The 23135-nt window shown below is 47.0% G+C and overlaps 2 protein-coding genes across 2 annotated transcripts in view; both read right to left on the bottom strand.

The window, feature by feature from the left end:
• Nucleotides 1-525: 525 nt before the first annotated feature.
• On the bottom strand, nt 526-3292 carry LOC119334585. Its single transcript, XM_037607125.1, has 5 exons — nt 2466-3292; nt 1813-1968; nt 1540-1726; nt 1268-1325; nt 526-784 (listed from the first exon to the last, which is right to left on the bottom strand). The coding sequence occupies exons 1-4, from the start codon at nt 3135-3137 to the stop codon at nt 1285-1287; spliced, it is 1056 nt and encodes a 351-aa protein (XP_037463022.1). The 5' UTR covers nt 3138-3292; the 3' UTR covers nt 526-784; nt 1268-1284.
• A 17864-nt stretch (nt 3293-21156) lies between these two features.
• The window catches only part of LOC119333073 (sucrose transport protein SUT5-like), a 3963-nt gene continuing 1984 nt past the window's right edge, over nt 21157-23135 (bottom strand). The window contains exons 5-11 of the mRNA XM_037606101.1: nt 22936-23054; nt 22731-22833; nt 22570-22645; nt 22265-22456; nt 21690-22143; nt 21542-21585; nt 21157-21458 (exon numbers count right to left, since the gene is read on the bottom strand). Of these exons, the coding sequence (XP_037461998.1) occupies nt 21273-21458; nt 21542-21585; nt 21690-22143; nt 22265-22456; nt 22570-22645; nt 22731-22833; nt 22936-23054 (1174 nt within the window). The 3' untranslated portion in view covers nt 21157-21272. The remainder of the gene's footprint in view (nt 21459-21541; nt 21586-21689; nt 22144-22264; nt 22457-22569; nt 22646-22730; nt 22834-22935; nt 23055-23135) is intronic.

The following is a 23135-nucleotide window of genomic DNA, read 5'->3' as shown; positions in this document are numbered from 1 at the left end:
ATGGTGTTCGTCTTATAGTTCAAGACAAATTTACTCATCTCTTGAACCTGTTTCAAAATCACCCACCTGATGTTCTCTGAGTGCGGCATTTGCAAAATGTGCTTTCTGTTTAAATTTCCATGTTTTTCAAACATTTCATACAAAAAGGGTTTAACCAGATACTAATGCTAGGTTATTAATTACACTGCTAGGTTTGAATTATTCGCCCGCAAATACGAGTCCTGGACATTTGCGTGTTCATGGACCAAACATGCCCTTCCTTTCTCTGCAGCCTAATAAATTGTTGGGAATCACATACTCCGGGAGGATTATAACGTGTAGTGGGAGAAGCTCAAGTATGGGGTACTTAGAAATAGCTTGGACTAAGCAGATTAACCTCGAAAGTTCTATAACTAGGATAATACTAATAATTCAACTGAGAACATGTGTGGATACAAAATTCCGTACAAGAGTATCAAATATCAAAACCGTTTTCCGCTCCACCATATATACGAGAAAACATAAATTGGCTACTCTTAGCGTGAACATTCCACAATAATGTCATGGTTAGTATGAACATTCCACAATACCATGGTAACATCATTTCATAGTACTTGTCTAAGGACGAAACCGACCTTGATCAATATATAATAATGCTAACTCACAACGCTAGAGAAAAACAGTCTCGACTTTCAAGGGTTTCATAGAGGCACACATAGTTCCGACTTCAGAGCTACTCAAATGAAGCATATCAGAAGCTCTGTTCCATGCTGCCGCCATGATCTGTGCCGCATGAGAGAATCATCTGCACGGACAACATTTTGACATTAAGATAGCCTTCCATTGTTCCAAATTTCAAGGTACACAAAAAATTGTAAGTAGGCCTATAACAGTAATAATGTGCTGCAGGAAGATTTTACTTTCCCGTTTCAAAATACCTGGCATTTTTCACCTTGAACAGTCAAATTCAGTTATATTTTGTCAATCATTTCCTTCTTGTTGTTCAGTTTGGGTGTATTTAGGTGGTAATGTTAGATTTTTTATTACAAACATTATTATAAAACTTAATTTCCTTAATATTTATAGATGTATTAGTAAAAAAGGTGAAAGTGTAACTTTAGGAGATGCACAAAAAAAGATGCCAAATATTTTGAAATGTAGGTAGTTTCTTGTCCCTCAGATCTATGTTGAGTACAAAGTGACGATTTCCATTATTCAGATATAAGACTTGTACGCCTTACAGAGTTACAGTAGATGAAAAGATATGTAACCGGATGTAAGATCTTACCGCCAAGTCTGCAGTTCCTACACGGCAGCCCATCTGCGTCTTATGGCCAAGGAAAGGCCTGGTTGAAATGTGAGGGGGCAAATAAGTTTACATCCAGATCAAGCTCGAAAAACAAACACCAGGTTTAAACAGTAGCCTTATCATTTAACCAAAATAGTAATAATGTAAGACTCACATTGCAAATATAATGACATTTTGTGGCTTTAGTATCATTTAGCCTAAGTAGTAATATGTAAGACTTTAGTGAGATATGGCAAGAATACATGACTCACGAGGTTGGTGAGTCGGTCGGTGATTGACAGATATCTTTTCCATCGCTATGCCATTAGCCACGAAGAACTGTGCTAACACAGGAACTCTTTCATCATCCTTGGGACATTTTATATTGACCATTGTAAGGTTTTCGCAAGCAAATGATGTACCCTCGGGTTTGATATCGTCATCTATTTCCTCATGTTCCTTGTCGCAGAACAAAGTGAATATCATGAAATGTCCAAACTAATTTACCACAGCTCAAAATATAAGCAGTATAAGAATCTTTATACCGTTTTGAGTTTAAGAAAAAGCCTCTCGAGATTTGGAGCATGCTGCAGGAACAAAACTAATGGATGCAAGTCAGCAGCCATACACCATTCACCAAGGGATAACACCTTCAGGTTGCTAAAAACTGGGCACATCTCCAATTCCCTATTCAGAATTACCTTCATACGGAACACAAGTGAATTTGTTCAGTTCGGTCCAAACAAAAGAATAATAACACGGTGAACCTACATGCAATCAGACATTTGCAAGTGAATGTTTGTTTCTGATTAAGTTGTGTAAGAGGATGTTGCCATTAGACTGTAGACATGCTAACAAGGATACAACATTGCAAAAGAAAAGGGATAAAAAATTCTCCCGGCAAACTACTCAAATTCTATGTGATTTGCTTAGAATTTTATTACAATAAAGCTAGAAATTATTTCCCATAACTCATCAGGTCACTTGTTGTGATTGTGAGTATGTAACCAGCTGTTGGTATTAGAGTGCAAAAAACACACAAAATGTGCAGATAGCACATTGGATGTCCAGTAAAGAAAAGGGGGGGTTCGTTAAGTAAATAATTTTTCTGCAAAGAAAATAACTGACAAATCTATATTAGTTGAACAAATATAACATTGCTGAAATAGAGATATCAGCAACAGATTCGTATATATACCTCTTCGGCATCAGCTATCAGCTCCAAACTTGTAGCATTCGACAGGCTGCGGATAACATTTTGGCCACCTAAAACTTTGTCACCATAGAATTCATCACATGTACTCAAGTCGCTATCAGCGTCGCTGTCATCATTTGAGTCGCTGTCACACTCAAACACCTCTGGATCGGGCACTGCGTACCTCTCTTCAAACTCATCATGCAAGAAAGAGTCATTAAGCATGATTGTGGATGTGGCCAGGGAAGCCATGTCTTCGAACGAGGGAGCATGGTGGTATGGATTGACACAGCGCAGCGATATGAGGTTGGGAGCAGCGACGGTGAGGTCCCTGATGATCCTGCACTCGACCATGGTCAAAGTGATAAGGGAGGCAGATGATATGTGGGGGCCATCCAGGGAGCAGTCCTTGAGCTCCAGGACTTGCAGAGAAGGGCACTGAGAGGAGAGCTGCCTCAGCGTCTTGTCGTACAGCATTGTGCCCGACAGATGCAGGTGCTTGAGGTGGCAGGAGACGAGGGGCACGTTGTCGAGGTCGGAGAGGTCGTCGTCCCTTGGGTGATGGCTGAGCTGGATGAAGCGAGCCCTGCGGTTTATGGCGGCGCGGATCCACATTTCGACGTCCTCAGAGGAGTAGTCCTCCCCGTCGTCGTCGTACTGGGGACTGTAGGGCATGTGTGGAGCATCCTGGCGTGGGGGGCTGGACAGGACCCGGAGGGCGTCCAGCGGCGCGGACGCCTCCCGCAGGAGCAGGAAGTGGTTGGTGAAGCTGGCGAGCCGCGTGGGGAGGCGCCGGTGCCGGGCCTTGCAGCAGACCCGGAGGTCGACGCAGGGCGCGGAAGCCCAGAGGTCACGTCAGCGGCGCGAGAGCACGCAGGTGCGGGCCACCTCCCACGCCCTCAGGAACGACATGACCTTGTGGAGGAGGTCGTCCGGGAGGGCGCTGAGGCGGTCGAGGCCGGCGGAAGCGTCGAGGGAGACGGCCTCGGCTCTGGGTTTCTTCCTCCGGGACATTTCGTCGAACGGTTAGCCTGCTTCAGATGGTTGCTCCGAGTTTGCTGGGAGTAGGAGGAAGAAATTCGTTGGAGGTTTGCATTGCAGATTGCGGGGGAGCAAGAGAAGGCGGAGGGAGGATGGATCGGCGGGCCTGCGCAAGGATCGATCGGTGGAAGAAGTTGCGGTGAGTTCTCGCACTCTCAATCAAATACAATCCCACCGATGGTACACATTAATTGTTGCTCCCTCCAGGAGTGAAATGCTTGGCAGAAGTGGGTAAATTTTAAGCCACGAACATGTTGGAAATATGAGCAATTTACCGAATGATTTTATTAACAGAAATACTAGATAAAACATGATTAATATAGTAGAGATAAAACAAGTCATGCGTTCTGACAGAGAGAAAGAAAATAGTTTCTGCATATATGAACTGTAGCTTATCATATCTATAGCAGACAGTAGAACTAGTTGCATATATGAGGTAGAACCTAACATATTTAAGGCAAGTACTAGTACGAGAAACTGTGACAGGATATCTAACAGAAAGAAGAACACATACAAGACAACAGCAGCAGCAGCACTAGACTTGGGGTCGGTGTCCTCGTCAGCCATGTCGTCGAGGAGGTTGTCAACGTCGGGGAAGAAGTCGTCGTCGGGGAAGTAGTCGTTGGAGTCCGGGGCGTCCGTGACGAAGGAGTCAGTCAGTAGTCGCGCAGAGCGCTCTTCAAAAACCTTATCACCCTTCTCCTGTACAGGACTCAAAGAGGTGCGGTTTCGGAGGCCTACTGTCCTGACCTGTGGTGCACGTCGCAAGCCGGGATGAGGAAGACAGCAGCAGCTCAGAGATTAGAACCGGTGGCGAGAGAAAGGAGAAGTTCTGGTGCGTCTCTCTGAGAGGAGCGACCTCCCTTTTATAGGCGCAAGAGAAAGAGGCGAGAGGCTGCGCCGGGAGCTGAAGGGAACGCGGGAGATGAAACGAACAGACAACAGCCGAAGGGTGCAGGGTTCGTATTCAATATCCACTACAACAAAAACTTTCCAGCTCCCGAGTGACCTTTCGTATACCCGTAGTGCGTGGCAAAAATTTAGACATCGGCTCGGCTCATTCCCGCAACCCGCGTCGCGTCGTGACGTAGCGAGGTGGGCGGCGGAGGAGGAGCGCGCGTGGATATCCCTCTTGTTCTCATGCTCGTACAAGTAGGAAAATAATCTCCCTTACAAGGAGGTCCAACTCCCACTAAACTAGCAATGTGGGACTAAACTTTAGTAGTATCCCTTGCCTTGCACAAATGGGCTAAGTGGGCCTCTAGGATTTATTAGGAATTTCTAAAATAGTTATTGGGCTTCCCAAAATGGACTAAATTCCAGCAATCCTCCACCAGATCCCAGAGGCACACAGAAATTTGCCTTTGATTCCAAAACACTGTTTATATACCGGTACTGCAGTGGAGACTGTTAAGTTGAACTTCCACCTAGAACTCTATGCTACACTAGTAAGCAACTTGAACAGTGGACTGGGCCTTGAACTGCAAGTTTTCTGCGAATCTAGCTTCATATAAAGTCTTGACCGATACGTGGCTACCGTGGGTCTTCCCCGCGGGTGGAGTTTATGCGTCATACTCCGAGACCTTTCATGAGTTTACTAGAGAGAACCCTACTCTCATAGATTGCGACGTTTAACAATCAGACTCATATAAGTGCGTTTTTCAAAAGATGTTATGCAGGACAACATCTCTGCTTCAAAGAGCCACTTAGAACACATTAAGATATACATCAACCTGCCATGCAGATTAGGAGAGTATTGCATCTTTATGGAGTGGTATTTTAACAGTAAGGGTACTCTCCTCCCAGTTGACCAACAACTTGTCTTCCACATCTAATTCACGGGATCTCCGATCACAAAGAATAGGTTACCACTGTGAACAACTCATATTGTGGGTCTCATACCCATCTCCCTTTATGCATTATCTATCACATTACGTGATAGACCCTTAGTAAAAGGATCTGCCAGATTTTTAGACGTTTGGATATAATCCAATGCAATAACTCCGGTGTTTCTCATTTTTCTGACAGACTTTAACCTTCTCGGAACGTGTCTTGATGAATTCATGTTATCCTTTGAGCTGCTCACTTTCGTGATCACAATTTGATTGTCGCAGTTCATAAGAATACCCGGTACAGGTTTCTCAACAACTGGCAAGTCATTCAAGAGCCGGCGAAGCCAATTTGCTTCGACCGTAGCTGTATCTAGTGCTGTGAGTTCTGCTTCCATTGTTGATCTTGTTAAGATGGTCTGCTTGCAAGACTTCCAAAAAACAGCACCACCTCCATGAGTGAATACATAACCGTCTGTGGCCTTTATCTCATCAGCATCTGAGATCTAGTTTGAGTCACTTTACCCTTCAAGCACCTTTGGGTGCCCCGGTGTAGTGAATTCCATAATTTGCAGTGCCTTTCAAATAACGCAAAACTCTCTCTAGAGCTTTCCAATGCACATCTCCTGGTTTTGAGACAAACCGACTCAGTTTGCTAATAGCAGAAGAGATGTCAGGTCTTGTAGCACTTGCTAAGTACATAAGCGAGTCAATAATCTGAGAATATTTCAATTGATCTCTAGCAATTCTTCGATTCTTTCGAAGTAACACACTCGCATCATATGGTGTTGGAGAGGGCTTGCAGTCACTATAGCCAAAGCGACTCAAGATCTTTTCCACATAGTGAGATTGAAGCAATGTAATCCCACCATCATCGTCTCTGAATAACTTGATGTTCAGAATGACATCAGTCACTCCTAAATCCTTCATTTTAAAACAGCAAGATAGGAAATCCTTGACCTCCTTAATAACATTCAGATTTGTTCCGAAAATCAGTATGTCATCAACATACAAGTACATGATAACTCACTGGCCCCTACCATGGCGATAGTACACACATTTGTCAGCTTCATTCACAACAAAGCCTGCAGCTGTTAAAGTTCTTTCAAACTTCTCATGCCACTGTTTGGGTGCTTGCTTAAGTTCGTACAAAGACTTCAGCAACTTGCACACTTTCCCTTCCTGACCATCTAGTACAAACCCATCTGGTTGTTCCATATAAATTTTCTCATCCAACTCTTCATTTAGGAAAGCAGTCTTAACATCCATTTGATGAACGAGAAGACCATGCGAGGCAGCTAGTGAAAGTAGAACTCGAATAGTGGTCAGTCGAGCCACAGGTGAGTAAGTATCAAAAAAGTCTTCACCTTCCTTTTGGGTATAACCCTTAGCCACGAGCCGAGCCTTGTACTTCTTAATAGTATCATCAGGCCTAAGCTTCTTCTTGAATACCCATTCGCATCCTATAGGTTTGCATCCATAAGGATGATCAGTTATCTCTCAGGTTTCATTCGCCAAGATGGAATCCATCTCGCTACGAACCGCTTCCTTCCAGTAGTCAGCATCTTCAGATGCATAGGCCTCTGAAATAGAACTGGGAGTGTCATCTATGAGATACACAAGAAAATCATCACCAAAGGACTTTGCAATCCTTTGTCTCTTGCTCCTAGTAGGAATTTCATTGTTCTCCTCCACAGGACTTTCAAAGTGTTCTATCGAAATGGCAGGTTTGATAATTGTAATTGGTTCCTGATTCGATGAACTAGGCATCTCCTGATTAGATGAGGTAGCCATATCCTTCATGGGAAAGATATCTTCAAAGAAAGTCGCATCATTCGACTCCATGATCGTACCAACATGCATGTCAGGTACCTCAGATTTTACAACCAAGAATCTATAGCCAATGCTATGAAAAGCATATCCCAGGAAAACACAATCCACAGTCTTTGGTCCAAGCTTCCGCTTCTTTGAAATTGGAGCATTGACTTTCGCCAAACAACCCCATGTTCGCAGATAAGAGAGTTTTAACCTTTTCTTCTCCCATTCCTCGAATGGAGTTATCTCTTTGTTCTTTGTGGGGACTCGGTTCAGGACATGACATGCTGTCAATATCGCCTCCCCCCACCATGCCTTGGAGAGACCCGATGTATCTAACATGGCATTAACCAAATCAGTTAGAGTATGGTTCTTTCTTTCGGCCACCCCATTTGACTGAGGTGAGTAGGGAGGAGTCCTCTCATGGATTATACCATGTTCCGCACAAAAAGCATCAAAATCATTGCAAAAATACTCTCCACCACGGTCGGACCTAAGCCTCTTGATTTTTTGATCAAGTTGGTTTTCCACTTCAGCTTTATAGATCTTGAAAAAGTTCAAAGCCTCATCCTTAGATTTCAGAAGATACACGCGGCAGTATCTAGTGGAGTCATCAATTAACGTCATAAAATATTTCTTTCCACCTTTTGTCAACACACCATTCATTTCACATAGATCTGAATGTATGAGCTCTAGTGGTGCAAGATTTCTTATTTCCGCAGTCGTGTGAGACTTACGAGGTTGCTTAGCTTGCACACACACTTGACACTTAGATCCTTTGACGGTGGTGAAACTAGGGATTAAGTTCAACTTCGCTAGTCGCGACATGCAACCGAAGTTAACATGACAAAGACGTGAATGTCACACATTGGATTCACTATTGTTGCAAATATGATTAACAACTTTATTGCAAACGTCTGATAAGGATAAATAAAATAAGCCACCTGACTCATAGCCTTTACCAACAAAGGTTCCATACTTGGATATTAGAAATTTATTCGACTCAAAGACAAGCTTGTGGCCATCTCTACACAGAAGAGATCCGCTAACAAGATTTTTATTGACGGAGGGGACATAATGCACGTTCTTCAGCCGCACGATCTTCCCCGAAGTAAACTTCAGATCGACCGTGCCAACACCACGAACAGAAGCACTTGAACCGTTGCCCATCAGCACGGTTGAAGTCCCTACGGTCTGATAAGACGAAAACATGGAAATATCACCGCATACATGCACATTAGCACCCGTGTCAATCAACCAGTCAGGAGAATGACATACTGAAAGAATAGTGGGAAATATACCATACCCGGCATCCTTCATGTCAGTGTCTCCAATGACAACATTAGTGGTCTTGCCGCCTTTCCCAGGATGACGCTTGTCATAGCGATTAGGGCAACTAGGAGCCCAATGATCAGGATCCCCACACACATGACAAGCACCTTTCTTCTTGCCATTCTTCTTCTTGAAGTTCGTGTGTTGCACAGCCTTATTCTTCCCATCAAACTTTGCTTTTCCATCAAACTTGCCCTTGTTCTTGAACTTGTGGAGCTGGAAGTTCTGCTTCTGTATCACATTGACATTAGATCCTCCCTCAATACCTCGAGCACGTGTGTCCTTTGCTCTCGCCTTTTCTTCCACACAAGAGTGCCAATGAGATCCGGGACGGAAAACTCCTGCTTCTTATGCTTCAGCAAGGTAGCAAAGTTCCTCCATGAAGGAGGAAGCTTAGTGATGATACCTCCGGCAACAAACTGGTCCGGTAGCATACAACTGAAGTGCTCAATTTCTCTAGCAAATGACTGTATCTCATGAGCTTGCTCAACCACGGAGCGCTCTTCATTCATCCTGTAATCATAGAATTGCTCCATGATGTACAGCTCAGTGCCAGCATCCGAGACCCCAAACTTGGCCTCGAGTGCATCCCATATATCTTTTCCATTATCAATTGACGCATAAGCATCAACTATGTTCTCACCAAGAACACTCAAGAGAGCAGCCTTAAACAGAGTATCCATTTTCTGAAAAGCTTGTGCCTGTTGAGCATCAAGCTCTCCTTTAGGTTTGCGGAGAGTGGCGTCATAGCAACTGATGGTTTGAAACCATAAGACTGCTCTCACACGCCACCTCTTATAGTGGATACCCTCAAACATAGGAGGTCTCATGGAAGCAGCAAAACCACTCGGGGTAAATTGCCTATAATAAGGTTTTTGGATTGTTGGAAATATGAGCAATTTACCGAATGATTTTATTAACAGAAATACTAGATAAAGCATGACTAATATAGTAGAGATAAAACAAGTCATGCATTCTGACAGAGAGAAGGAAAATAGCTTCTGCATATATGAACCGTAGCTTATCATATCTATAGCAGACAGTAGAACTAGTTGCATATATGAGGTAGAACCTAACATATTTAAGGTAAGTACTAGTACGAGAAACTGTGGCAGGATATCTAACAGAAAGAAGAACACACACGAGACAGCAGCAGCAGCACTGGACTTGGGGTTGGTGTCCTCGCCAGCCATGTCGTCGAGGAGGTTGTCGACGTCGGGGAAGAAGTCGTCGTCGGGGAAGTAGTCGTCGGAGTCCGGGGCGTCCGTGACGAAGGAGTCAGTCAGTAGTCGCGCAGAGCGCTCCCCAAAAACCTTATCATCTTTCTCCCGTACAGGACTCAAAGAGGTGCGGTTTCGGAGGCCTACTGTCCCGACCTGCGGTGCACGCCGCAAGCCGGGATGAGGAAGACAGCAGCAGCTCAGAGATTGGAACCGGTGGCGAGAGGAAGGAGAAGTTCTGGTGCGTCTCTCTAAGAGGAGCGACCTCCCTTTTATAGGCGCAAGAGAAGGAGGCGAGAGGCTGCGTTGGGAGCTGAAGGGAACACGGGAGATGAAACGAACAGACAGCAGCCGGAGGGTGCAGCGTTCGTATTCAATATCCACTACAGCAAAAACTTTCCAGCTCCCGAGTGACCTTTCGTATACCCGTAGTGCGTGGCAAAAATTTAGACATCAGCTCATTCCCGCAGCGCAGCGCAACGCAACGCGTTGTGACGAGGCGGAGGAGGAGCGCACGTGGATATCCCTCTTGTTCTCATGCTCGTACAAGTGGGGAAAGAACCTCCCTTGTAAGGAGGTCCAACTCCCACTAAACTAGCAATATGAGACTAAACTTTAGTAGTATTTTTGCCTTGCATAAATGAGCTAAGTGGGCCTCTAGAATTTATTAGAAATTTCTGAAATAGTTATTGGGCTGCCCAAAATGGACTAAATTCCAGCAGAACAAACCTCGATGGTGATCAGAGCCCAGAGCCCAGCCGAATCATCAGAGAGAAGAGGCGGAGATGTTGTGGAGGTTCGCAGAGGAATGCCTCGATCTGAGTGAGACTCAAACTTCCACTCGATGCCTCCTGCGCTCCGTGTGGATGTTTTTGGGCTTTTCCCAGTGGAAACGGAGAGAGACTGGGCGCTGAGACCTGGACCAAATCTCTAAGCTTTTTTTTTTTGAGCGGTGCCAAATTTCTAAGCTACCATGGCCTCGGGCCTCCCATCAGCTTTTTTTCAGAATCTTGAACCCATATATTTTTACAATCCTAACTAGTTAGAATGTAAACTTGTCTCAAAACAAAAGTTAGGATGTAAACATGTAGAATTGTCAAAAAGAAATACGGGTTTGAGATTCTGGGAGAACCTGGGTAAAGGGTCGACTCTCAAGATTTTGAGAGAATCGGCCAAAAGAACTGGGCCGGGATATATTAATTTCCAGGCCCCGGGCCATAGCCCTGCTTGACCAAGGCCCGCTCCACTCTCCCCGACCCCCACCCCCGGGCGCCCCGAGAGCTCTATTGAGGAGTCGGATTAGTATTTTTTTCTCTATATATGTGTATTTTACATACCACAGTAATTTGCTATAAATTTTTTTAATTCTATTAAATGAAAATAAGATAATATAAGATATTATTGCTGGAAAAATTTGTTAGTCTTTGATTTGATACATTGTGATCCTTAACGTTTATGAATTAAGAAAAGGGAAAGAGAGGGATTCAAACCCTCGGTAGACGAAAGTCTACATAGCAATTCCAATGCTACGCTTTGAACCGCTCGACCATCTCTCCTAAATAACATATTGTGGAAAATAAAACTGAGTGAATAGCAAGTATTCTTATTCCTGCAGTACAGGTCCAACCGCAACCGCTCGGTGGTTCCCTAGTTCTATTTGAAAAAATCCTTTTGATCTAAGTGGAAGGATACATGATCATTTTACTGGGAATTGCGCTCGCTATAAAATAAATGTTTTAATTCGGGTTTTCCCGCAACTAAAGCGCCCCGAGAGCTCTATTGAGGAGTCCAACTCGCAAACTCGCAACCAACGACAGACGGTAAGCTTTACTTACAAGTTGAGCTGATGATTCTTAGTGAATAAAAGGGCGCGCAAAAATTTAAGAACTAAGCGCAGCAGAAGATAAAAACATCAAAAAAATTCAACCATTGAACATCTTTTTAATATACAATGAACCATTTTTAAATACACATTGAACATTTTTGTGATATACACTGAAAGTTTTTTAAATACAATTGAACATTTTTGTCATATACGCTGAATGTCTTTAAGTACATAATGAACACTTTTTTAATATATGGTGAAAAATTTCTTAATATATGGTGAAAATTTTGTTAAATATACGTTGAACATTTTTGTAATACACGATGAACATTATCATAATGTATGGTGAACTTTTTCATAATTTATGCTGAAACATTTTTTAATATATGATGAACATTTTTGTAATAGGAGGTGAACTTTTTATATAACACACAAAAATAGAAGAAGAAATAAAAATATAAAATAAAATAAACAAAAAATAAAAAATTGAAAGGAAAAAAGGAACCAAATCCAAAAAAATCAGAAAATCCGGAAGCAAAAAACCGCAGAATAAAAACAAAAAGAAACCACCGCAGGAAACAGCGAGGGAAAATGGTCCCAAAATTAAGATGACACAAAGGTAGCTCACCCCTTGTGAAAATCATTAAACATGGCCATTTATTCGTGTTTCAGAAACACCCAACATCCTTGATAGAATTCAGCTAAGAACCCATCAGGCCCCGGAGCTTTAGGCTATCGGCTGAGATCTCCAATGACTGGGATAGCTGATCTCTCACGAACATAGGATGGGGGGCGAGGCGACTGGGGGGGCGACTTCCCGGGCGATTCCCAGGGTGTGTCCCCGGGGGACCGCGGAGGCCGCCGCCGCGCCATGCCTCCCCGCGGCGGCTCGGGCGGGTATTGGCGGCCGGTTTTGGGCCCTGATGGAGTCAGACAACGAGGACGACGCCGGAGATGGAGACTTGGCGATGCGTTCGCCGCTGTCACCTACGCCTAGTTCTTTGATTGGCGATCTATTTCATGCAGGTTATGATGAAGATGCGGTCGCCAATAACGTAGGCACGGTGGTGCCGGTGGAAGATCCGGCGCGGGTGGGGCTTCACCCGGACGAGAGGAGGGAAGTGGTACGACGTGTCGTTCATCAGAGAAATGCGGCATCGACGGTCAAGCCATGGAAGGGCCCTATACCCAAGGTATGCCTTCCGAATCTTACTCTTTTCGACATGATTAAGCCGGAGTCGTGGATTACTGTTAAGATACGAAAGAATGGGAAGCGGAGGGGCGTGCATCCGGCGCCGGCGGCGGCCATGGCGTCCGCAGAACCTTCCCAGATCGCTCAGATGCGATCGGCTCGTTTGAATTTTTTGGTGGGCTGTGATGGGCCGGCTATGTGTCGGTCGGGGAGGCGAGGAGATGGGCCTGGGACGGCTGGGTATGTGGCCCAGGCTAGACCGGACCTGACTCTCCTACGTAGCGAACCTCCATGCACGAGCGCATCGTTACCTCTTTCTTCTGCTATCGCGCCGTCGATTGCTAGCGCTAGGGTTCTGAGGCGAGGGATTCCGGGATTCCCAGCGTGCGGCTCGGGTCGGGCGAAGAGGATCACGCCTCTCCGGCCTATGGTTGGCCGCGGGGCGGCAGCGCCGCCGGCCAAGAGAACCGTCACGGTGGTCCCCTCGGGTCGGGGCGGGGCTGCGCCGCCGACAGATGCGGTTACTGGACGTGGGGCACCGGCGGGTGATGGCGCGGTGCCCGGCTTCCCTGGTCGTGGGGCGGGCAATCTGGGCACCCACCGGCCAGGGCAAGGGCCGCTGCTTACTTTGCCTGGACGGGGCGGGCCGAGACCTCCAGCACCAGGAGTGGTCGCTGCGCCGACGGCTGCGAGCCGGGGAGGGTCTCGGCCACCAGTACCGGGCGTGACGACCGGTGTGCAACCGGCCGCGGGTCGGGGCGGGACACGGCCCTTGGCGCCGGGAGCTGCAGTACCAGGCCGGGGTGGTGCGGTCTCAGGAGCTGCGCCTACTGTCGGCTACTAGCCTCGTGCCAAGCCTCCACCGCACTACGTCGCGCGGCCTGCGCAGGATCGTTCGGGATCATTGCAAACGAGACAGAACACCAACACGACAGAGTCCTATGACCCGCCCCGAGGTCAGTGGGGGGACGACGGTTCGGACGCGTATGGAGTTGGACAGCATCGAGGGTCTTCATCCACGGGGGGCGGCCGGGGCTATGCCTGGCAGAGTGACGGGTCTGCTGAGAGACCGTTTCTCGGCCCGGCAGGTGGTTTTGTTGAGGGGGCCTCCGGCCCGGATCACCGTCAGAGAGGAGGATTTAGTGGCCATCGTGGTGGTCGGGGTGGGGGTCGTGGGAGGTTTCGCCGACCGCCCCCGCCCAGGGCAGTTGATCCCGCGGCGTCTACAGCGGAGGATGGTCATACTCTTACCGAGCCCCAGCCGATGGAGGCAAGTGTTGAGGTTCCTGAGGCTGAGATGGTGGAGGAGGTTACTGAAAGGGCGTCCAAATATGCTCGAAAGAAGGAAAGGATGCTTTGTTACCGCTGCGGTGAGAAGGGTCACTTCATTGCTGAATGTGTGGCCCAACTGTGCGAGACGTGTGGCAAGCCGGTACACGATTCCGGGGAGTGCCCGTTGTTGCGTGACCTGCCTCCGACGCTGAACATTTATGGAGTCTATTGTGCTGAGCTCATGTTTTTTGAGTCCCCGGCGGCAAGAGAGGTCCCGGAGGATACACTAAGCTTGACTACCGGGATTGTGAAAGCAACCCAGGGAGAGGTGACTGAGGCACAGATTTTGAGGAGGCTTCAGGAGTTGGTTCCCGGGGATTCTTAATGGGAACTGGTGCTTATCGAGGACAGGTCTTTTAAGGTTGAGTTCCCAACTGTGGATGATCTGCAGAGATTATTGAGCTTTGGCCTGTGTCGAGTTCCTGGTACTATGTGTATCTTGGAGTTCCATGAGTGGAAGCAGGTTGAGCCTAAGGGGAAGCCGCTTATGCAGGTTTGGTTGCGGTTTACAGGGGCTCCTTCTAAGCCTCTGCAGGATGCTCGACTGGTGGCTAGCACGGGCATAATGGTGGGAAAGACAGAAAAAGTGGATATGGCGTTCACACGTGCCCATGGGGTGGCCCGGATATTGGTGAGTGTTCTGGATATTGAGTTCGTGCCCGATAAGGTCAACTGGACTTACAGGGGAGTGGTGTTCCCGCTAGACATCGAGTTTGAGGACACGGATTTATTTGATGATGCGGTTAATGGTAATGATGTTGACATGCAAGACAGTGATGGTAATGCCGGGGCCAAGGGGGCACCGTCAGATGAGCCCACGCACGAGGGGTCTAATGGTTCTTCGCAGTTGCCCGGGGATGGGACCGGGGTTGAGCCTGCTGCTTCCCCAGCGGTACCCATGACTACTCTGCGCTTTGGGTCTTTTCAGCCAGCCTCGGCACCTCCCAGATTATGGAGTGACCGGGTAGATTCTGATGATTGTCTTGAGTACACGCTCCCCCCGTTGGAGTTCGAGAGGGAGGCCGGCTTTTCTGTGGGTCACCAGCCCAGGACAATGGTCGGAGCTACGGAGAGGAGCCTGGAGGGAGCTTCTCTTGCACTGGCACCTCAGGCGGACACGACTCCGGTGTCGGCGTCTACGGGCAGGGTGAGTCGAGGGGGGGGGAGATTCGAGGCAGGTGGTCTCGCCTTCTTCCCACCCCACCACGCCCTCGGCAGCGTCGGGCACGCTGGCCCAGAGTGGGTCGGCCGGTACGAGGGGCGGGAGCCCGAGGCAGGCGGCCTCGGTTCCTGCCTCCCCGACGGTGGCGGTAACCACCGCAGCAGTAGCGGAGCTGGGGGGCGCTGAGGCAGGAGGCCTTGGCTCCCCCTTCACCCTCGACGATCAGGAGGACCGTCTCTCCCTCGATGATGGCTCATGTGTCGGAGCCTGCGGCTGCGGTCGGAGGAGGGCGCGGGCAGGCGGCCCCCGTCATCATCTCCTCTTCGCCCCTACCCATGACCAGGGTCCCTAGTGTGGGATTCCTGTCTAGGGGGATCGGGAGCCTGCTGACGCCTTCTCAGGTAACCCCGGTATAGTCTTCGGAGGGATCTATGCCAGGTGTTACTAGGGAGGAGGTGGTCGCGTTTGGCGGGATCCCGGACCCGATTGCCGAGGGGAGACGGATGAGTGCTCGCATTCTGGACGTCCCCGAGATAGATGATATGCAGCAGCGGTGCGCTATGAGGGCGGCCAAGCTTCAGGAGGCTGCGTTTACATCTGGTATGTCCGTCAACTTATCTAATTCATTATTGCATTTTTCTAATGAGGACATTATAAATAATGCAAACCAATTAGGAGTTTCACTAGGTGCTACGAACAGTGAGATTACTAAGTCGGTGAATGATATTTTAGATCTGGAGGCGGAACGGGCTTTAGAGACTATTCGTAATCTTGCAGTAGTTAAACCAATGAATGATGATGAGATTAATGCGTTAGGGGTTAGAGTGCTTGATAGCTTGTGTGCAGATCTAGCACCCACCAACCATGACGCTGAGGAAGATCATGTTTCCCCAGAGAATGATTCGACGAATATTGGTGAACCCGGTCATGAGGACCGGGGGCCTGAGCTTGGTAAACCTAAGCGTAAGTGGAAACAGAAGATCTATCCCGATTCCGCAGTTCGTAGGAGTGCTAGGATTCGAACTACCAAAAAATTCCATGATGAAATATGAGAGGAATTTTTTGGAATAGCAGAGGTCTAAAGGACTTGGCTAAAAGAAGATTCCTGGCTGAGACAGCTGTAGAAGAGAAGTTAGACTTCGTTGCTCTATCAGAGACGGGTAGAGATAACTTTGCACCGCAGTTTCTTTCCTCTCTGGTTGGTGGTATTGATTTCGATTGGCATTGCCTCCCTCCGCGAGGAAGATCGGGTGGTATCTTACTCGGTGTGAGATGCGATTCGCTTGAAGTCCGTAGTGTAGTGATGGGCGATTTCGCGGTCAAGTTTCGAGTTAGGTCTAAGATGGATGGCTTTAACTGGGCTTTGGTGGCGGTTTATGGTGCCGCGCAACCAGAGCTTAAAGCGGAGTTTCTCGCAGACCTTGTTCGAATCTGTGGATCAGAGCAGCTGCCAATTTTAGTTGGAGGTGATTTTAATATCATCAGGAGGAGAGAGGAGAAGAACAATGATAACTTTGATGGCAGATGGTCCTTCATGTTCAACACCATTATTGAAAGCTTGGATCTGAGAGAGATAGAACTTTCTGGTCGAAAATTCACATGGGCTAACGCTCTGCCAAACCCAACCTACGAAAAACTTGATAGAGTTCTTGCAAGCGTGGAGTGGGAACAGAAGTTCCCGCTGGTTACGGTGCAAGCTCTTTCGAGGGGAATATCTGATCATACCCCATTGTTCGTGGACTCAAGGGAGCCGAATCATGTGGGTAACAAGAACACCTTCTCCTTCGAGACGTCGTGGTTTGAACGGGAAGGGTTCTTAGATTTGATAGCCAGGGAATGGGTTAAAGATGTTTGAGGCAAATCTCCACTTGAGAGGTGGCAGAATAAGATTAGGAACTTGAGAAGTTTCTTACGAGGTTGGGCTAAGCACCTTAGTGGTGTGTATAAGATTGAAAAGGATAGACTCCTTACTCTTATACATGACCTGGACATTAAGGCTGAATCCAACATTTTGGCACCAGCAGAGCTTCAGGTTAAAAATGAGGCGGAAAAGAGGTTAAAAGAACTACTCCGCGAAGAAGAACTGAAGTGGGCTTTACGTGCTAAAGTACGTACAGTGGTCCAGGGGGACGCAAACACTCAGTTCTTCCATTTAATAGCTAATGGCAAACACAGAAAGAAGCGAATATTTCAGCTTGAGCAGGATGAGGGCACTATTTTAGGTCAGCATAACCTAAAAACATACATAACCGACTATTATAAGCAGTTATTTGGACCGCCGGAGGAGAATACAGTGTCCCTCCATGAGTCCAGAACTGAGGATGTGCCTCAGTTATCGGCTGCTGATAATGACATTTTAGTTGCCCCGTTCACGGAGAAGGAGGTTTTCGATGCCATTGCACATATGAAAAATAATAAGGCTCCTGGACCGGATGGTTTCCCGGCTGAGTTCTATAAGAAGTGCTGGCACATTATTAAGGGGGATCTTCTACCTATGTTTCATGATCTGTTCTCTGGACAGCTTCAACTATTCCACTTGAATTTTGGGACTATCACACTACTTCCTAAGAAGACGAATGCGGTCAGAATTGAGCAATTCAGGCCTATATGTCTCCTTAATGTTAGTTTCAAAATTTTCACTAAGGTCGGGACTAACAGGCTCACACAGATTGCGCATTCTGTGGTGCAACAGTCCCAAACCGCTTTCATGCCGGACAGAAATATCCTTGAAGGGGTGGTAGTCCTGCATGAAACGCTCCATGAAATCCACTCCAAAAAATTAGATGGTGTGATTTTTAAAGTGGATTTCGAGAAAGCGTATGACAAGGTCAAATGGCCATTTCTCCAACAGTCTTTGCGTATGAAAGGCTTTGATGAAGCCTGGCGCAGACAGGTTCAATCATTTACGCAAAAAGATAGTGTGGGAATTAGAGTTAATGATGACATAGGCCACTATTTCCAGACACATAAAGGCCTAAGACAAGGAGATCCGATGTCCCCTATCTTGTTTAACATAGTGGTGGATATGTTGGCAGTCTTGATAGGAAGGGCTAAGGAAAATGGTCAAGTAGGTGGATTGGTGCCTCATCTTATTGATGGAGGTGTTTCTATCCTACAATACGCTGATGATACAATCATCTTTATGGAGCATGACTTGGCTAAGGCAAGAAATATGAAGCTGGTGTTATGCCTATTTGAACAATTGACCGGGTTAAAGATAAACTTTCATAAGAGCGAGCTGTTCTGTTTTGGTAAGGCCAAAGATGAACAGGATGCTTATAGGCAATTGTTTGGATGTGAGTTGGGAGAGCTACCATTCTCATACTTGGGAATTCCTATCCACCATCGTAGGCTAACGAACAGAGAATGGAAGTGTATCGAGGACCGATTTGAGAAGAAACTGAGCTGCTGGAAGGGCAAGCTCATGTCATATGGAGGCCGATTAATCCTTATTAATTCGGTGCTCACAAGTATGCCGATGTTTCTTCTTTCGTTCTTTGAGGTACCAGTTGGTGTTAGGAAGAGACTGGACTTCTATAGATCGCGGTTCTTTTGGCAGGGTGATGAGCTTAAAAGAAAATATAGGCTTGCTAAGTGGGATATCATCTGTAGACCGAAAGACCAAGGGGGTCTGGGTATTGAGAATCTAGAAATTAAGAATAAATGCCTTCTTAGCAAGTGGCTGTGGAAGCTTTCGTCGGAAAATGATGCTATATGGGCTCAAATCCTTCGCGGCAAGTACCTCCAGTCAAAAACCTTGTCACAGGTCACAGCAAGGCCTACTGACTCGCCCTTCTGGAAGGGTCTCATGAAGGTCAAGCAGGCTTTGTTTAATAGGACAAAGTTTGTTGTTGGAAACGGCACGAGTGCACGTTTCCGGGAAGATACTTGGCTCGGTGACACACCCTTAGCCATCCAATATCCCTCCTTGTACCGCATTGTTCAACGACGTGAGGTGTCCGTTGCATCGGTCTTTCAATCTATCCCCCTTAATATACGGTTCAGACGAGTGCTAGCGGGCAATCGTTGGGAAGAATGGCTCCGTCTGGTTAGGAGACTGATGGCAGTGCAGCTTTCTCAACAACCCGATGAATTACGCTGGAAGTTGACTAAGTCTGGAGTATTCACGGTTAAATCAATGTATATTGATGTAATTAATTTGAACTCCATTCCTACGTCCAAACATGTGTGGGATGTCAAAGTTCCTTTAAAAATAAAAGTGTTTATGTGGTTTGTCCATAAACAAGTAATTTTAACTAAGGATAACTTGATGAAGCGTAATTGGACATGATCTACTAGGTGTAGTTTCTGCGATCGGGATGAGACTATTAAACACCTATTTTTTGATTGCCCGCTGGCCAAGGTACTTTGGCAAACGGTCCACATTGCTTTCAATATCAAACCCCCGACTTCTGTTTATGCGTTCTTTGGGACATGGCTTAATGGGTTTGAGTCTAACATAGCGAAACATATTCGGGTTGGGGCTTGTGCGTTGTTGTGGACTATCTGGAATTGCAGAAATGATTTGGTCTTTAACAGAATATCATGTATACAATTTTTGCAGGTTTTATTCCGGACTACGGCACTGATTCGTTCGTGGTCGCCACTCACCCAGACGGAGGCCAGGGAGCATTTGGTTACTGGGTCTGTCCGCTGGGAGATGGTAGCTCGGGATATCTTCAACCGGTTTGGATGACGGTCATGTAATAGGATAGACATTTAGTGTTCCTATCTACTTTACCCAGCCGGCTGTGGCATCTTGATTTGGCTAGTTGTTGTTTCTAGCCTTTTTTTGGCTCTGTGTGAGCTTTTTCTACTTTTTTACGACCATTCGAACCATGTTGGCACTACTTTTTTTTTAATAAGAGGGCCGTATGCATCGTGCTGATGCAGAGGCCGGGGTTTCTCCCCCTTTTCGAAAAAAAAGGCCCCGAAGCTTTATTCTTCTCCATATACCTCTTTTTCGGTGAATACCACAACTGAGATATGATTCTCCTTCCTCAGAAAGTTGAGGAATATCATGAATCTCTTGCTGGTACTCCCTCCGTCTCGAAGTGTAAGATCGGTTTTCAGATTTCCAACAGCACCAAATCAGGCGAAAAAGACATTTGTACCCCGCGAGCTTCTTCCTCGCGATCAGCAATTCAAATTCCTCGCTGCGCCCACAGTACCTGGCCGCTGGCCTCGCCCAGAGCGCAGGAGCTCGAAGCCCTGGTGCTCGACGTGCTTGCCCAGGCGCTAGCCCAGGCACTTGGCTTCCAGGAGCTTCTCGCCCAAGAGCTCCTCGCCTTGGCTGAATATATATGCACCTAGTTAAGTGCTTGTACACGCACTTAGCTGAATATATATGCACCTAGGGTCGGTTCTTCATCCATTAAGGGAGGAGAGAAGAGAAACATTTTACTGTTATTCGTCTATATCAAAGGTTTTGACAAAAATAAAATACACAACACTTAATTCATTGAAATTAACAGAGGGGTACAATTTCACTCAAAAGCTCCTCAAACCAGTCAAAAGTGAAATAAAATTTAGCCAACTTAGCAAGTTCATGAGCAACATTATTAGGTACCCTATTACAGTGCTCAAAACTAGTAACGAGAAAATCACAAGCCAAAAGATAACAATCGTCAAAAACAGCCCCTGCAACCCGCCTTTTGAGCAATGGATAGACTATTCTAAAGATTTTGACAGTTCAATGGACTACAAAAGGGCTGGTCTTTTTTTTCTTAGGTGCTCATTTTGTCTGGGACTCTTCTCTTGAGGTGGTTAGCCTTTTTACCACCTTAGGTAGGTTTTGTTCTAAACTACTTGTTTTACATTATGTTGCAACATTATTATGACTTTAATAGAGTGGAAGGGCTGTGGGGCATTTGCCCTGCAGTGTAGGGTTAAAAAAACGAGGACTATGAAAGATGGCAGTGTATCAATATCAGTAACACCAAAGGGTTGAATCAAAGGCACTGCATAAACCTCCCTAGATAAAAAGTTTCAGCATCACAGTCATCTTACAAAGATTACTCCAATCCATTTGGTCATTAATTACAAATAGGTATCCTTCATATTCAATTTGACCAATCTTCCCTGCTCAATAACAGTCTTTTTAGCCCCCTGCCGTCCTTGGTATCTGGAAGCGCCAGCACCACCAGGATAGCACATATGAAGGCGATGACACCACCGATACCAAAGGCCGGTGCGTTGCCCTTGTTGAAGGCCCCGTCTATCGGACCGGCAGTGAGGCCGACTAGCAGCTGGTAAAGAGAAGCAATGACAAGAAAGTTATTTCTGTTCCAAGAAAGGTTAATCAACAAAAACAGCTAGCAGAAATACTCACTTGCGCTAGGGATATAACATTGGTGATCGCACCAACGGTGACTCCTGGTCAAAATTGAACAATAAAATCGGGTTAATTATTTCTTGGAGCAATTTAGAGGGGCAGTGAGAACACAAAGATGTTTACAAATCACAAAGAAAGCCCAAACCTTGGCCACCACCCTCCCCCGCCGCGAGCTCAGCGGCGACCGCCCATGGAACACTGTACAACACAGCCTGTGGGATCCCGATGAGCGCAAACATGGTGAGCGCTAGGGCATTGAGACTGTTGTCGGGGCCAGCGACGGTGAGGCTGGTGCTCAGAGACGGGTCGTACCCCTTTGTCGAGACGACGCCGACGGCAACCATCCCTGCCATGATGAGGAACACTGAGAAGAGACTGATGGACCAGATGACCTTGGACGTCAGCTTGCGGCATAGCTTGGGGATGACGAAGGAGGTAGCCCCGAGGGAGGCCGAGCAGAGGAGGAGCCCAATGGCTCCTTCGCGGACACCGGCATTGTATTTGTCGGCGGCCATGTCAGCCACCCCGTTCGGGTTGCCGTGGTAAATCTCGCGACCCATCCAGTCCGTGTTATACTGAAGGAACGGGAACCAGGAGAGCTGCAACCAAATGCCAGATCACAAGAAGGATCCATGTTAGAGCACGTAGTAACTTCGGTGTGGGCATGCATTACACTCGCCTAATATAGTTATAGCTCTGGTCCGTGGAGTCTGGACGTACCCAGGTGAAGGCTGTTAAAGCGAGCACTCTGAACATGGCAGGACTCATGTTCTTCAAGCTCGCGAAGAGGTCGATGAATGCGTTGAGGCCGCCGCAAGTTTGAGCAAAGGCGGCACCGCCAACACCCTCATTATCGAGGGACTGCTCATCAGCGAGGAGCATGGTCACTACTGTGCTGATGACAATGAGCACCTGATCAACCATGTACAAATACAACATATGATCACCAATTTGTCAATATCAGGGTCATGAAATGGATGCATGCGAAATTATTAGGCTGATGGTGACAATACAGACGGACTTACCACAGCAGTCAAGAAAGCGCCCTTAAGATCTGCGCAAGCGTTGCAGCACGCGCTAGATTTCAGAGAGGGGAACCACCTTGCATACATATGACGGATTCACATCAGTAAGGACCAAAAGAAGGACATGAACTTCTGATCTAAAGAAGAAGGCTAGAATGTACTGGTGCCATGTTCCGTAGGCAACGACTGCGTAGCCAAGGATGCTGCCGATGGCCATCCACACGGAGAAGATCGCCTGGCCGACACTAGGGCCATGATTCGCAGCTGCAGTGGGCGCAACACAACGGGTACGTCAATTAGTTATTTCAGTGGGAAACAAGTGCTACAACACAATTGATGATGAAAGGAAGGATGGATGGAGCTCACCGGATAGGTCAGACATCATTGCTCGAACCGACGCCTGTGCGGTATGGATGACGCAGTCCAGCAACAAGAAGCCGACGACGTACACCGCCGTGGCAGCCCAGCGAGGGCCGGTGTAGGTGCTGAAGAAGAAGAACAATACACACATCAACGGCGGAGCTGTGTTGTGCGGGGCTAGCAACAAGAAGCCGACGACGTACACC

Source organism: Triticum dicoccoides, chromosome 7A (genome assembly GCF_002162155.2).
Source record: "Triticum dicoccoides isolate Atlit2015 ecotype Zavitan chromosome 7A, WEW_v2.0, whole genome shotgun sequence".
Taxonomy (NCBI): domain Eukaryota; kingdom Viridiplantae; phylum Streptophyta; class Magnoliopsida; order Poales; family Poaceae; genus Triticum; species Triticum dicoccoides.
The sequence above is the reverse complement of the archived record's forward strand: the minus strand, read 5'-3'. Positions and strand labels throughout refer to the sequence as shown.

Bases quoted from the DNA above. Each gene is read 5' to 3' on its own strand.
- LOC119334585 (XM_037607125.1), bottom strand. From the start codon at position 3,137: ATGCCCTACAGTCCCCAGTACGACGACGACGGGGAGGACTACTCCTCT. The intron at 1,727-1,812 runs GTATAAAGATTC...TTCTGCGACAAG, and splicing joins TTTTTCTTAAACTCAAAACG to GAACATGAGGAAATAGATGA. The intron at 1,326-1,539 runs GTGAGTCATGTA...CATTTCAACCAG, and splicing joins CCGACCGACTCACCAACCTC to GCCTTTCCTTGGCCATAAGA.